The sequence below is a fragment of the Solanum tuberosum genome, unplaced genomic scaffold (genome assembly GCF_000226075.1).
Source record: "Solanum tuberosum cultivar DM 1-3 516 R44 unplaced genomic scaffold, SolTub_3.0 scf00038, whole genome shotgun sequence".
Classification (NCBI taxonomy): Eukaryota; Viridiplantae; Streptophyta; class Magnoliopsida; order Solanales; family Solanaceae; genus Solanum; species Solanum tuberosum.
In genome coordinates, this window is record NW_006238966.1 from 1,543,980 (window position 1) to 1,560,225 (window position 16,246).

At 37.5% G+C, this 16,246-nt stretch overlaps 1 protein-coding gene across 3 annotated transcripts in view; it reads right to left on the reverse strand.

Moving 5' to 3' along the window:
* The window catches only part of LOC102600886 (endoplasmic reticulum metallopeptidase 1), a 42,081-nt gene that overhangs the window by 9,634 nt on the left and 16,201 nt on the right, over positions 1 to 16,246 (reverse strand). For 2 of the 3 annotated variants that reach the window (XM_006343105.2, XM_015306821.1), the window contains exons 13-20: positions 14,657 to 14,716; positions 14,395 to 14,513; positions 14,119 to 14,243; positions 3,878 to 4,102; positions 3,125 to 3,285; positions 2,400 to 2,563; positions 1,065 to 1,147; positions 900 to 985 (exon numbers count right to left, since the gene is read on the reverse strand). In XM_006343105.2, coding sequence (XP_006343167.1) covers positions 900 to 985; positions 1,065 to 1,147; positions 2,400 to 2,563; positions 3,125 to 3,285; positions 3,878 to 4,102; positions 14,119 to 14,243; positions 14,395 to 14,513; positions 14,657 to 14,716 — 1,023 coding nt within the window. The remainder of the gene's footprint in view (positions 1 to 899; positions 986 to 1,064; positions 1,148 to 2,399; positions 2,564 to 3,124; positions 3,286 to 3,877; positions 4,103 to 14,118; positions 14,244 to 14,394; positions 14,514 to 14,656; positions 14,717 to 16,246) is intronic. The other variant, XM_015306819.1, reaches the window with a different exon arrangement.

Here is a 16,246-nt window from a genome sequence, read left to right on the forward strand (position 1 = left end):
TTTACTTTTACTGCATTATATTAGATAAGACTTAGTCAATTAGTTGTTAGCCATCTATTCCTATTATTTAGGAGTAAGTTAGTGAGTTAGGAATATGCTAGTAGTGGGTTTACTGCTTTCTGTTTTTCATTCCAGTCTTATAAATGAAATCTGAAGACATCAATAAAAATGTTCTTCTACCAATATTCTTCTTGACTTCTCTGCTTTCTAAAACTCATACTACTAAAATTTACCAACAGAAACAAAGCAAGTAAAAGAGTTAAACAAGAGAAGAAGAGGACAAAGGCTTATCACTTGAACAAGAGAAACGGAGGCTCTCATGTAGAGAGAGTTGAGCTCGTAGGTTAAAGTTATTAAGAGCTTTAATTGTCAATTAATTTCATCCTTGTGTCTATCTTTTATCCTTTAGTTCTGGTTCTTAGTTTAGGATTTCATTTCCATATCCATACTGTATCAAATTCTAAGATAGAGTAATCATTTAGTTGATAGGTGGGTGATAGATGAGTATGTATCAGAATTTATTGTTGGCTTGGACAAAGCGCTAGTAGTGTCAACCTTTATAATTCCGGTGACAGAAGAACATCAATATAGCATCAGAAACTCTCGATGCCTACCCCCTATCACATGGAATTATCAATAGAAATATGATGAACCTTAAGTTTATTTTAAATTCTTTAAAATAGCTTTGAGGCAATGTTGAATTCTTTGCAAGTCCTGATCAATTGCTCGTCTAGGTCTGGGAAAGATATCAAAACTTGCCCACCAAAGTGCCATCAACAGTCGACTAAATTTTTTTCATTAACATTTAGATCACACGGGAAGATTAAACGCACAAGCATACATATTCTGCAAAAGTTCATCCAATTGATTGAAATAGAGCATCTGGCTTGAAGTCATACCTCCAACCAAAAGGTCCAGTTTTTATCGCCTGCACCACTTAATCTACATATATATGATGGCGGACCATTACCAGTCTTCTCAGGAACTGTATAACAAGTCTGGGATTATTAACAATGCTGCAGTAGGAAAAGGCCCATACTCAAAGCTATGAAAACATAGACTACCTGGAAGAATGTTATCTGCAAATGACCAGCTGGATAGCGAACCAGTAATATTGAGGACTGCAACCCACACTTCCTTCAAGGAACTGAAAGCAGACAAGAGAGAAATATGAAGAAGCTTTGATTTAAAGGGACAGAGAAGTTACCTATAACTCAATAGTATAGGAAACCTTATCATAGCTAAATTACAAAAAAATAATTTGAACTTCATCATGTTTATAGTCCAATCCATTTCTGGCATTAATTTCAAGCAGTGAAGATTGAAATTGCCTGTTCACAATATTTCCAGAATCAAAACAAGTTAAAATCAATTTTTGTGGTTCTACAATGCTATCTATCTATTAAACCTTCAAATGCAGACAAAATAGTGAGAATCGTATCCAGCAATAAATAACAGCATTGTCTTGGCATGAACTCCCCATTTCAGAGGGAATTTTCTGTAATCAGATTACTAAAATCTGATACAGCTTGCAAATAATCTACATCAGAACATGATTTGATCATTCGGGGCACCATAATATCACATAAGTGTCATTACAGATAATGGCAACCTGTATTCATTAACTTAAACAGGTTAAATAAGTGTCTGGGCCCTCAGAGGTTAGAGCCATGTTCGCCTTTGATACATTATAAATATATTCTATTCATAACTAAGGACCATGGATCCATGAACTCATTCTCAAGAGTTTTTTTTAATCTTTTTATTTTTGAAAGTGGTATTCTTGAGATCAACTTATGAAAATGCCACAATCAAATAAGGTTAACTTAAAAATTCATCTTTTACGCAGTTCTGCTCTATTTTTTGTGTCAATTCCATGCAACAAAGATAGAAAAGTTTGTGTGTACAACAATATTTGCAGAGTCCAAAATAAGGTAAAATTTCAGTTCTATGACCCCACAGTGTTAATATTCTATTAAACTTTAATATTTATCAAAATGATGGGCAACAACCATATCTAGCAACAAGTAGCAAACATCATCATGCCATGAACTGCATATTTCAGAGGATCTTTCTTAAATCTGACTACTAAAAAGTTTTGATACATCCAGCACATCATTTATATCTACACCAGAACATGAAGAACATTCAGGGCACCACGAGATAACATAAAGTGACATCACATAAAAAGTTGGTAACCTCTACGAAAATGGATCTCCACTTATTTAAACGTTATTAAATGAGTGTGGATCCCTTTTACTTGGGCCATATTTCATATTTGACACATTAAAAAATACATTCTTTTTAACCCAGGGTGAGGACTCCTGAACTCATTTATAAGATTCACTTTGGAAACTGTCGTATGAAGTAAAGACAGTTATTGTACTTATCCAAATTACCCGAGGGAGAACTCCAAGTAGATCCTATGGGAACCCCCACTCAAATTCTCTTGTGGCTTATTAGTCGTTAGATGTGGGAAATGATTGTATTCAACCGAAACATCTGATCCTTTTGCAGGAAACTTCATGCATCTTGAAAACAGCGAAGATATTGGAAAGATCCCCTACAAAAAGGAGAAGATTATGTCACATTCCATGACAATCTCATGAAGCAAAAATTATTATTTGAATTTCCAGTCAGATAAAAATTACTAATATATCATAGTGCCACTATCAATACAACAGCAAATCTTTAGGAAAAGTTGCACGATACTCTGTTGTAACCTAGTTTACTCCTCCATCAGATCCAAGAACATCTTCCATAAAAAAGGACACATCATATGATAATAGCTCTTGAGTCTTGAATAAACAAGATCTTAAAACCACCAGGTAGAGGATTCAGGATGAGAGCAGTTCTGCCTACTCCAACTCTCTTTTTTTAAATACTGAAATAAGGAAGCGCTGCAAAAACTGTACAACAGAAATACTGCCGCCTAAGCATGTTACTACTAATGGGAAGCAAGGACTGGATACAAGCTGTAAAATATATAGGACCACATCTAACCACTTCAAGATCTTTGTAAAAGACAACAGGCCTATGTTCTGTTCCTTCTTTATAAAAAAGCACACAAATATCATATGAAAATATGATAGGCTAGTCATGGCGAAAGCTTCAAAGTAACTACCATCCACTCCTCTTGATGAGACTGCTTGACAGCATCAAAGGATAATTCTGTATTAATGTGCAGTGTGTTGGCCACTTCAGGGGCATGCTTGAAAACGAAAGGCAGAGTGTTGGAGTCAACAACGGCAAAATCATAGGTAGTTTCCATAATTTTACTGGCACCTGTAAAGTCAGTATTAACGTATTAATAAGAAACAGCAGAATTTATCTGGAAGGGCATGCAAGCCACAGATAAACTCCAAAAACTAAGTTGCATACTTGTACTATTGGATTCTATCCTTGCACTATGTTTGGTTGGAATTAATAGAGGAAAGGAAGTAAAAGAGGGGGTTACACCTTCCAAGCAGCTTTTTAAGCCCTCCGAAATATGAAAAAATCTAAAAGCAGAAACTGTATCTTATTCTGTTCCAATCAAATCAGACAACTGTGATAGATGATCACTATTATACCCGAGAGACATAAACCAATGAGCTGCTTCCCCTTCATGGAACCAAAGATGAAGTCATATAAATTAAGTACGACATGATATGATAAGGCATATCTTGACATCTTCTGCCCGTTTAGTTCAATAACTCCAGAAAGGAGAGAGCTATACGTCAAAAGGGGATCCATAGCATCTAAGAAACAACCAAAAACTGAAAGATACACTTGAATTGAAATGTAAGCAATAATTTACTTTTTTAATCTCTTCCCTTCTTTTTCCTTATTTTTCTTCCGTTATATCAAGGAAAATGAATTGATACTTCTTTGTTACCTGCATTTCGGATGGTATGCTGGAATATAACTCTTTTAGGTGCATCGGTACTGTACGGAAAGAATTGTGATGAAAGAGCCAAAGCGAGAATGCTGCTGTGTAGCAAAAAATGCAGTATAGATGACCTGGCTAACCAGTGGCTCACAACAGGCAAAATAGGTCCAACAGACCAACTAGTCCCCAGTCCAATAATTGCTGCCACTATAACATCAGGAATGAAGTACCCTACAAGGAAAACAAGATACCAACTTATCAAATTGTTAATACATAAATGCTGCAATGCAAGAGCAATTTTATCACATAACAAGGTTTTCACATAAAGGAAATGTAATATAACAACCCCACATTTTAAGTATTTGCATCCCATTCCATAGTTTGAGACTTCCCATAGGTTCATATACTGTATTGGGACTTGTAAGGTTGGGTTGGGACTAGAGGAGTTCGGGTGAGTTTTGGACAAGAAAACTACATTATTGTTTTCTTGTTGTTGATGCAGAGCATTGCGGTAGGTAGTCTCAGGGCCACGATCGCGAAGGGTGAATCCTTTTTTATATGCGATCGTGTGCACTTGTATTGGTGTCCGCACAGGGACCTCACTGGATCATTTTAAAAGTAGGATGCTTGAGATATCCATCATACCTAGGACACAAGACGCATACCAGCTCAAGGGGAGCCTTCAAGTGACCCCGGAATGTCTAGACGATTGGCTGGTAAGTTGAATTATCTCCCATTGACTCGACTTAATATTTCTTTTCAATAAGCATTGTAAGTCAATTTCTGAACTCTCAATTTGATACATATTGGGATGTATTAGTCTGTATTCTGAGTTAAATGGGTGATGCCTAGCACAACAAAGGAACTACTAAATAGCTGGAAAGGTATTGGGAACAAAGGAAGAAATGAACACTGGTGGAGAACTATCCCTGCTTGCATATGGTGGACCCTCTAGAAAGAAAGAAATTTAAGAAGTTTTGAGGAACAAAAGACTAATTTACAGAAGATTAGAATGAATTGTATAAGCCTTTTGTTTTTTTGGTGTAAACAAAATCTTGTAGGGGATATAATAGATTTAGCTGATTTTATAGGAAACTTGTAAAGTATACCCATGGGTGGGATGTAAGTTTCCAATTCATCATTTTTTGGATGATGAATTTTTTGGTGTGAATACAAAGTTACCCTTGTCTCAAAAAAAAAAAAATCTGCTCTATGGAAAGGTTTTCTCTTTGACAATACAGGACATTAGCACATTGTTGGCTATACGGATGCAGATTGGGCAAAGTCATCTTCAGATAGATGTTCTACCTCTGGATATTGTGTTTTAGTTGGAGGTACCTTGGTGTTTTCATAAAGGTAAAGAAGCAAAATGTGATTGCTAGGGCTACGGTGGAAGCAGAATATCAAACCATGACAGTGGCAATTTGCGAACTTACATGGATCATGCAACTACTCAAAGAATTGAAGTTTGGAGAAACCGGTCACATGGAACTTAGTGTGATAATCAAGCACCACTCTATATTGCATCAAATTCAGTACACTTTAGGAATGGAATAAACACAGAAAAATCGATTTTTTCAGTGAGAAGATACTCAACGCAAACATTGTCACAAAGTTCATCAAGTCCAATGATCAACTTGCAGATATGTTTAGCAACTCTCTTGATAATCTCAGATCAATTACATCTGTAGCAAGCTTGGTACATACAATTTGTATCCACCTACTTGAGGGAGAGTGTTAAGAATATAGTGTTTTATAATTGTAGAATCATTAGAAATAGTTAGAGAGATTCTTATGTAATTTTGTTTTGCTTTGAGGGAATGATGAGCTGAGTTTTCTTTTCAATTTCTTTTTTGTGTATTTCTCACAAATTGTATAGACAAGGAATCAACGTCCATTCTCCCCTACCCACATCCCTTTTGAATCACTTTTTTGGTAGTTTTACAAGAAGACATACACTTGCTTCTAATTTGTAATAGCTTCTGATAATGTAGGCGCAGCTACATGAGCCTAAATACTACTCCATTCGTCCCATTTTAAGTGGCACCGTTTGACTTGGCAAGGTACTTAAGAAAAAAAGGAAGACTTTTGAAACTTATGGTATAAACAAACCTTAGATACTTGTGTGGTTGTATCATTTCATTAAGGGTAAAAAGAATTTTTTAAAGAAAAATTGTTTCCAATTATAGTAAGGTGACATTCTTTTTGGGACGGACTAAAAAGGAAAGGATGACACGTAAAATGAGACACGAGGGGGTAATTCTTTTGTTCGTGTTTTCATTCCTAAATTTCGGGCTTCAGCCCTAATTATCTCATTATTATTATTTTATTTTTTTCAAAAGGATGAAAATAGCCCAAGAGAAATGGGATATTTACTTTCTCTCCCACTTCAAATAATGTTTGTCCTCGAAAGTTAAAAGAGCCATAGCCCTAACAAAAAGGGTGTGAACACTTAGCCTTAACATCCACATTGCCTTTCCATACTTACAACTACATATGCACCTCATAGGCTGATTCAAACTAATGAAGCTTGACATTCAGAACAATGGGAGTATTAACAGGCCTATAATTTTTCATCCTTATTTCCTCAAGAATGTCAAGAACATACTTCGGTTTATTACTTTATTTTACGTTGTTTCATATCAGAATCTACTAGTTTCTTCATTATTTGTCATTATTTTCTTGGGTAGTTGGAATGTTTCTATTCTATGCATTTTGTTCCTACGTTATTTGGTAAAAATAAAAGGGCTAAAGTCTTTGGAACACTAAATGGTATTTTATCACATTAGTCAAACATTATTTATTTTTGTTCATTCTTATTGCAACAAGATGTGACGACACTACCCAATGTGCTAAGTTGTTCGGACTCGGATGCAGGTATCTGATGCAGATGCGAATCTGAGGTCTTTTTTTTTTAGTCTGGACCTATGGACTAATCGTTTGACCTTTTACCATTTACGTCAGATTCAGCAAAATCTAAATTTTATGATTTGGGGGTACTGATCCAATGTATGGATACGGGTGTTGGGATTCGGCGAAAAAACTTCAAAATTATAAAATAGAGCTATAAAGATGTAAAGATATGGCACCTGGGCCTAACTCAACCACAAAAGCTAGCTCATGAGAGGAGGATTGCCCAAGTCCATATAAGGAGACCACCAGTCCATTCCCCAACAAATGTGGGACTTTTACCCACTCTAACACCCCCCTTCACGCCCAGGCCCGACTGGAGCGTGGACCGGGAGCCCAAATGGGGATGGACCTGGCTCTGATACCATTTAAAGATATGGCACCTGAGCCTAACTCAACCCGAAAAGCTAGCTCATTAGGGGAGAATTGCCCAAGTCGATATAAGGAGACCACCGGTCCATTCCCCAACCAATGTGGGACTTTTACCCTCTAACAAAAGATATTCTAAATATTGAAAGACCTTCTAAGTCGTCTTTCCCAAGACCCCAACTTCTTCTTTCAAGCTTTCTAGTTCTTCCCCTAAAAAAGAAAAAGAAAGTCACTCAAGGCCTTCCATCAACTCTCCTAATAGATAGTTGTTACTATCTTCCTGAACACAACTGCTTGAATTCTTAGTTTCTCTCCAGTTGGCTTGAAACATGAAGTAACAAATATTAATTGGAAGTAAAAGCTACAATGGAGACAAAAGAAATACTCCCTCTGTCGTATTTTATGTGACACCATTTGACTTGGCATGGTGTTAAAGAAAAAAAGGAAGACTTCTGAAACGTGTAGTCTAAATCAATCCTTAGATATTTTGTGGTTGTAAATCATTTCATTAAGGGTAAAATGGAAATTTTAAAGTTAAATTTTTCTTAGTTATAGTAAGGTGACATTCTTTAGGACACACTAAAAAGGAAAGGGTGTCACAAAATGGAATGGAGGGAGTATTATATTGAAGGTATGTTATTGCCTTGTTCATGGAAGTTTCTCATAATGTCCTATTTCACAATTTCCTGGCACTTGATGTAGAATCCCATGGTAAGCCCATAAGGGTCATGAGCCTTGTCAGTTGCACACATTTTCAAACATCTCAGCACTTCACTCTCTTCAAAGATAGATGCCTTGTAAGGCCTCATTTTCCTCCTCTATTATGATGGGCGATTGAGCGTGTTGATAAGTAGGGCTCCATTGAGCAGTTTCAGTGTCTAGTTTTTTGTAATATTCAAGGATCTCCACTTCGATTTTGTGTGAATCTTGCAGGACTTCCCCCTGTAACATAAGTTGATCTATGTTGTCATATCTTTTGTGTGCATTAGCCATCGTATGGAAAAATTGTCTTTTTGTCCCCTTCCTCTGGCCACAAGGCTCTTGATTTCTATCTCCAAAGGCTTTCTTCCCTCCTGACCACCTCCTAATACTCCAACGTGAATTCAGCCTTCTTTGGTATCTCTTCCTCGGTGAGAATTCTATCTTCCCTTTCTGCATCCATTACTGCTATCTGTTCAGGTAACACTTCCCTCTAGTTGCCTAGATTACCAGTATCACCTTTCCTCCATTCCTTTAGTTTAAATTTTAGAGCTTTGAGTTTGGAAGCCAAAACATGATCAGGTCTTCCAGTGAAGTTGAAAGATTCCCAGTATCCTTGAACTCTAGTAAATCCTGCAATTTCTGGCCACCAATATTCAAACTTGAAATAATTCTTGTTTCTCTCCCATGAGCCACCCAACAAAGCTAATGGAATGTGGTCTGAACTCAGTCTTTCGAAGGGTATTTGTTTTAAATAACTTAAGTTAGCATCCATTCTTCTGAAATCAGGATCCTATCAATCCAGGAAGTTCTTGATCTCATTTGAACCAGGTGTAAGTAACATCCTCCAATTGTTGATCAATTAACCTCATGTCTTCAATGAAATCAGAGAACTCTTTCATGTTAACTTTCTCAAAACAAATTGAGAACTCTTTCATGGATGTATACAATTAACAAGAAATTGTATACATCCATGTTTCCAAAATCTCTCCCTTCCACGCCCTCTCATCCCACATAAAAAGAACCCCTCTCTTGTTCCACTTACATCCAAAGAAGTATGCCTAATCCATCACCCTCCCCAAATATGTTGTGCCACCTCTAGAATATTCCCTTCTATTTTTGTTTCTAGCAGAAAAATATTATCTGCCCTCCACTCCCTTTATCAAACTATACGCCAATCTTCTATTTTTTCTATTGTTTATCCCCCTCACATTCCATGAAACCAATTTGAACTTCATCATTTTGAAGAGCTTGTGTTCCTCCCCTTGTTCCTACTCCTAGAGTTTTTGAATTGTACATCAAATGAAACGAGGGTTTTCAATTCTTGTGCCCCCTTGATATTTGACTTTCTCCCTTCAACCTCCTGCTCCATTCTCCTTGCATGTCTGCAGCTATCAATCTGCAGGAGTAGTTTTGTGGTCTCCTCTTCATATCCTTGGAAATCTACCCTAAAATTATTTATTTATTTTGAAATTAGTAATGTTGTATTCCTCAGCATTAAGAATATTCTAGTGACCTCCAAAAATTAGTACACACAGGAACTAGGAAGGCTAATTACAAAGATCCTAGCATATCTACTAGTTGCTCTACCTCCTCCATGCATTCCTGTTTACACCAAAAATACAAATATGCAATATAATTCTCTTTAACTTTCTACATGGAGTTTCATTTGTTTTTCTTTCCTTCCATATTGACCACCACAGTGGCGGAGCCACATACTGTGTAGCCAGATAGAAATATTTTTTTGATGTATATAAATATATATATAGATTGCTCATTCGCAACAACTCCAACCTCGTTACAGATAGAGCGTATAGCGAATTCCCTGCCCGCTATTGGGTCTAAGTGGGTTCTCCCGCTTTTTCGCCTTTCAGAAGGGTGGCCCACACAAGGACAGGGGGAAAGGGGGGCAGACTAGCCTCATTACTTCCCACTAGGCGAGAGGTGCACCTAACTTGAACCGTGCTGGATAGTCACCCATCACACGGCTCTCAAACCCAACCTGTGGTGGATCCTGGGAGACAAAGTCAAAACGCAACATCCTTTGCCCCATACTTTGGAACCCATGGTTATGAACCCGAATCCATTAGTATGGAACATTTTCTTTTCCAAGTGAAATCCCCTAGTATATGAAAGAGTGAAAAAGTGCTTTCGTTGTTGTGGAATAAGAAGCCTTCGTATCTTAATGCACTTATATGTATATATATATTACAAGTTGACACTCTTTGGCTTCTATGCAATTTTGCTTCTTTATATTTTGACACCCCTTGATCAAAATTCTGGCTCTGTCACTGAACCACAATATGCAAGCTGGAATAATTCTCCACCACTTCTTTTGATTTTTACTTCCTTCTCTCCTGATCCAATAACTCAACGGATCAGCAGTATTCTCTGGCATCGTCCAACTGTTACCAGTGAGCCTCAAAAACAGAGACCATAGTTGATCTATGACTCTACAGTCTAGAAAAAGATGGTTGTTGGTCTCATTTGTCTCATTTGCATAGAAAACACCTAGGTACTAGTTGTGCACCTTTCCTCAACAGTACCTCCTGAGTCAAACAAGCCCTCTTAGCTACCAACCATACAAAACATTTGATCTTGGTTGGTGCTTGGCTTGTCCATACATATTTCCATCTAGCCAATCTGAGGCCTTATTGAGTTCCCAATTCCTTCTTATAGAGCTTGTTAATTGTGAACCTTCCATCCTCAGAGTGTACCCGCGAGACTGTCTGTCCTTGCAGCAAAACCATTAAACTCATTGATTGCATGTAACAATTGTGCCACCCTAACTATTTCCCAATCATTCAAACGTCTCCTAAAAGATATATCCCAACCATTTGCCCAACTCTCAGCTAGCGTGATATCTGGATTGCTACAGAAAGAAAATAAGTCAAGGAAAGATTACATTAATGCCTCCTGTCTTACCCAAACATCTTTCTAGAATAGGATTTTAGCTTCATTTCCTATTCTGAGTTTGATGTTTCCTGTTAGTTTGGTCCAGAAAGATCTTATTGTTTTCCATGTTGAAACTCCATATGGCATAGAAACCTCATTGGTACACCATTGCGAGTCCCGGCCATACTTGTGATGTATAACTTCTCTCCAAAGAGCTTGTTCTTCTTCCACATATCTCCACAGCCATTTCATCAAGAGGCATTCATTGAGGATTCGAAGATTCCTAACTCCAAGACCACCTGAGAGCTTAGGTAGCTGCATTGTTTCCCCCTTAACTAGATAGTACCCTGTTATAGAATATAATAGGTGTAAATATTATATCTTCAATAAATATAGCTAACTTAATTATAGGAGCAGATTCTTAGTTGATTTCCTTGATTTACTTTGATTAGTTTCCTTTCATAGAAGCATATGTATTTGTATAAGTATCTTGTCTAGATGAATAGAAAGAAACAAGTCATTCTCTGTATAATATAAGTTACATACCCCAAAAATTTTACCCAACTTAATCAAATTTAGTTTTACCCAAGTGGAGGTTTCTTGCTCTTTCACTTCGCTTGCTTGTTGGTGGTGGATCACAACTGCCTTTGCTTCAACCTTCCAATTAACAAGTTCCTTATTAAAAACATAAGTCCATTTTCTTCTCTTTCACTGTTGCTTCTATCGCCAATTCTGCTTCTGAGAGATCATCTTACTCTCTTACCGCCAAAAGATTTCCCCCGTTTAGGTCCTCTGTTGCCATTAGTATTATCAAAGGCGAAAAGCGCAACAAAGCTCTAAGGTGTGTGAGGTCTTTAAGCGCAAAGCGCAAATAAAGTGTGGGCTTTAATGAAAAAAGGCACAAAGGGAGAAGAAACAAATATATATTTGTTTAGTCCAAGACTAATAATTATATACATGAATGACAAATATATGACCAAAGAAATTTAAAAAAATTATGATCAAATGAGATATCAATTGTTTAGTGTCAGTTCTTTAGAAGAGGCTCATTGGCAAGGAAATATTAGCCTTAGAACCTTGATGACGACACTGAAGTGCACATAAAGCGAGGCGAAGTGCTCAACACGTTTTGAGCCTCGCATCAGGGCTTAAGCGCGCCTTTGACAACATTGGTTGCCATCATCGTCATTGCCACGTAGGTGTTCCTTTTCTTTGTAACTATTGTTGCATGCCAAGATACCTGAAGAGCCATGGCATCAATGAAGTTGTCGTCTCTGAGAACTTCTGGACTGCTATCTCCTTGAATTTCGTAGAAAATCACTTGTCCAGCTCTATCTGGGCTTTTAATTAATTTTTTGGGGTTCAGTTCTCTTGGGCTTGTCCGAGAAGCCCAAATCCAGTCTCACATTTAAGTGAGTCATGTGCAAGTCACATGTTTCATTTAAATTTTCACCTCCAGCTGTTAATTAATTTTTTGGGGTTCAGTTCTCGTGGGCTTGTCCGAGAAGCCCAAATCCAGTCTCACATTTAAGTGAGTCATGTGCAAGTCACATGTTTCATTTAAATTTTCACCTCCAGCTGTTAATTAATTTTTTGGGGTTCAGTTCTCGTGGGCTTGTCCGAGAAGCCCAAATCCAGTCTCACATTTAAGTGAGTCATGTGCAAGTCACATGTTTCATTTAAATTTTCACCTCCAGCTGTTAATTAATTTTTTGGGGTTCAGTTCTCGTGGGCTTGTCCGAGAAGCCCAAATCCAGTCTCACATTTAAGTGAGTCATGTGCAAGTCACATGTTTCATTTAAATTTTCACCTTCAGCTGTCATAGGCTTGTCACCCACGTGTTGTCTCTGACTAGAACTCCTAAATTGATGGGATTCTAGTTCTGGTGATATTTTAAACTTTCTACTGGCTTTCATCCTTGCGACTTCTCCGACAGTTCACAACCTAGTTCTGGCGATATTTTGAATCTAATTTTGCACTCCACCCATAAAGTGAAAGGTAATTCTGCTCCGTCCTATGATACCTCTCTCAGAATTCTCCTACTATCGTTGGCCACCAGTATTCTCACCCACTTCATGTGGTTTTTGAGCTCTGTTTCTTCCTCCGCAAACTTCTCCAATTTCTTGGAAGACTTTCTGGGACCACACGTGTATAGGAATGCCCACCACTAGAATTCTTACTTCTTCAGATGTGCCAAATTTACAGTAGTATCTGGTTGACGCGGTGAACACGCTGGAGTTGATGGACCTGCAACCCTCCACATTGCAAGAGGAGATATCATCAGAAGTGTTCATTTCTCTCAATGAAGCAATCAAACACCTCACTAATCTCAATTGGCAAGAGTGTTGTGCCACTTCTATGCAAACCATTTGTTTCTCTAATGGAGTCAGAGACGCAGATCACCGCCAGGACGACCAACGCTTCAGCTTCAGTGCTAGAAATTCGGTTTTTCGGTTAACTGAATAAAATATTCAATAACCAAAAACCAAACCAAATAACTTAATTTTTAAAAATTAAAACTGAAACTGACAGAACAAACCAAAAAAACGAAGCCAATTTATTTTTAAAATAAAAGATTGGTTCGGTTGGTTTTTTCAGTTCAAACCAAAATGTGCCCAGCCCTACTGGTACCAGAGGGAAATAATTCTGGAATATGGCAATCAACAAATTTCAAGAAGGCAAAATTAACCAAGAGACTAAGACTACATATTCCAAAATTAAAAGAATTTTTATCACATGCTCTATAATTTGGTCACTACTAAGAGAGATGAATTTTTAAAGCTTGATAGCAGGACATGAAAAGAAGCTAGTCTAATCGAGATTCAGTGCATAAATGAAGCATTTCAGCATGGATTAATAAACAATCTGCACTATTTATATTAAAGAATTTCAACTGCAATTGTTGTAACTTGATCTAAAATACCAATTTGACTGCAAGATTTTGACTCAGGTTCGGTAACTCAACCTTTCATTTCATTGTCTAATTAGTTGCAAATTTGTTAATCAATGCCACTATTATGTAGATCAACCTGTGTGCCAACGTATCTACGTGGAACGTAAGGCTAGCATGCTGAAGTCATTACATATAACCTCAATGGCAATGGCAATCTTCTAGAAATAAGTACAGATTTATCAATTAATCATCAAATGTTTGGCATGTATGCTTCAACAATATCTACTCTAGAAACAAGGTCAGAAGCACGAACAAAAAGAAGGGGGAGTGAGCTTGTCATGCCCATTTTTTCAATCACAAAAGCAACAAGAAATCCACCAAAATACACCACATACATTAAGGCAAGAAATGAAAGGGATCAAATGTTTGACAAGTGTACTCAGTCAATATCTACTCTAGAAACCAGGTCAGAAATACTAACCAAAAGGTGGGGGAAGTGAGCCTGTCATGCCCATTTTTTCAATCACAAAAGCAACAAGAAATCCGCCAAAATACACCGTGTACATTAGACAAGGAATGAGAGGGATCACATAACATGCAGTTGACCTGACAAAAACAACTTTTGATCAGCAGAGTACGTTAAAATTAACTAATGAGCAATAGGTTTGAACGTCAGAAGCATAAACTATCAACAGTAGAATATACAGTCTTCTGGAGTTATACAAACAAAAAGTAGTTAGCAGTGAAACAGATATACCTAAATGATCCGACAACAAAGGACTTCATAGACAGGCGAAAGGAAATCCAAGCAAGAAGCATGAATGCTGACATTACAAATGTCAAGAAACCTCCACTCAGCCCCGCAGCAAGGTAAGCCTGCTTGAAGGAAGCCATTTAGCCATCTTATTTTTTGATCAAATAGGAAAACACATGCTTGGCCAAACTGAGGTGACGAAGTCAATCTACCGCAAAAGAAGAACACAAAATGCAGATTAACTCATAGAAAACAAATCACGCACCAATGTTAAAATCGAATACAACCCAAATGCTCCCCAAAATCTAGCTTCAGTAACTAGTTCCTGTATAATGTCAAAGAGAAAAAGAAAAAAGAACTTCAAACACTGGAATGATCTTCGCAATAAAATAATATATTTTTTTACACTCCACATACCATTTTGGCGATAAAATCTAAATATAATTCAGGGAGAAGCATAACTGAGTCACTCAATGCATAGTTTATATAATTATATGGAACAGAATTCAAAGATGAAAGCAGCACTTGATATTTCAAATTTTCCCACCCCCTCCCAATGGGCACTGGCAAAAAAGTCATTTTCCAGCATAAACTGACAAGATCAAGAGGTGTTACCCAACTTATACTGCCCATTTCTCCCCTCTCCCTCATTCCCATTCCTAATACTCATCACAAAATGTAACAACCTCAACTCCTTATTTTGAGTATTTGCATTCCAAATATGTTTCAAGCATGTTAACAAGTTCATATTATGTTTTATGACTTCTTTGGTATGATTTGAGTGAAGTTCCAGGGTCAGGATGTGTTTTGGAACATGAAATCCATGGAAAAACTGCTGGTGGCTGCGACGGCTTTTGCGGCCAAGAAAACCACCATTGCAGTGTGTAATCGAATGGAAGAACTTGTAATTCACTATGTCAGAAGTGCAAGTATATGTAACACCTCGAACCTTTGGACTATGATTTGGAACATTCGACGTATGAAATTAGACCTGAACTCAATGAATGTGATTGCGCTTAGATGTAAAGGTCCAATCATAAGTGTGGGAAGTGTATTTGAATTTTCACAACGGACTTTTAGCACAAAGTTGACTTGAAAGTTTCTCTATCGATTAAGTTTTCGTATAAGATCATACGAGGGTGAGCTTCAATCGATCATATCTCCTAGAATATGAAGAGTTACATGGTCAATAACCTATCAAATTAAATTACTTCGAGTCAAGTTTCCAATGCATCCAACCTCTCATCAATCCGACTTCTAAATAAGTAGTTATGATCGTTTTACAAAAAGGTAGCAGAGCAGCTACGCTGCCGGGCTAACCTGTGTGGGTCACGTAGCCTGACTGGACGATTCCAGAATGTGGCCAGCAATATTCCCAGATCTACGTGGGTCATGTGGGAGGCTAGGTGGGCCACATAGCTGTACCTAAAGTTTCAAAACATTATTTTGGGGTTTCTGTTTTCACTTTTAACCTTTTGGTCGACTCCACCAACCTCCAAGAGCTCTCTTCTACCCTATTAAGTTTTGGTAAGTATTCACCATGATTTTAAAACATATCTGAATTTCTACAATATAGTAACATCAAATCATCCTCATATTTACAGTGAAATCAAGAAGTCACTCCTAGGGTTCAAAATTTGAGTTTTGAGCACGATCCACCACCTATTAAAGATACTATACCTTCTTTTAGTACTAAGATGGGAGTTTTGACTTAATAAGTGGCCCGTGACACGTTTTAGGGTCCCTGCATTGAGGTCCGCACCACAATAGTTACCGAACTTTAGCAAACACAAAAATAAGAAGACTCACGTGATGGAGGGCACGCACAGACCCCCCCCCCCCACAGCCACTTGGG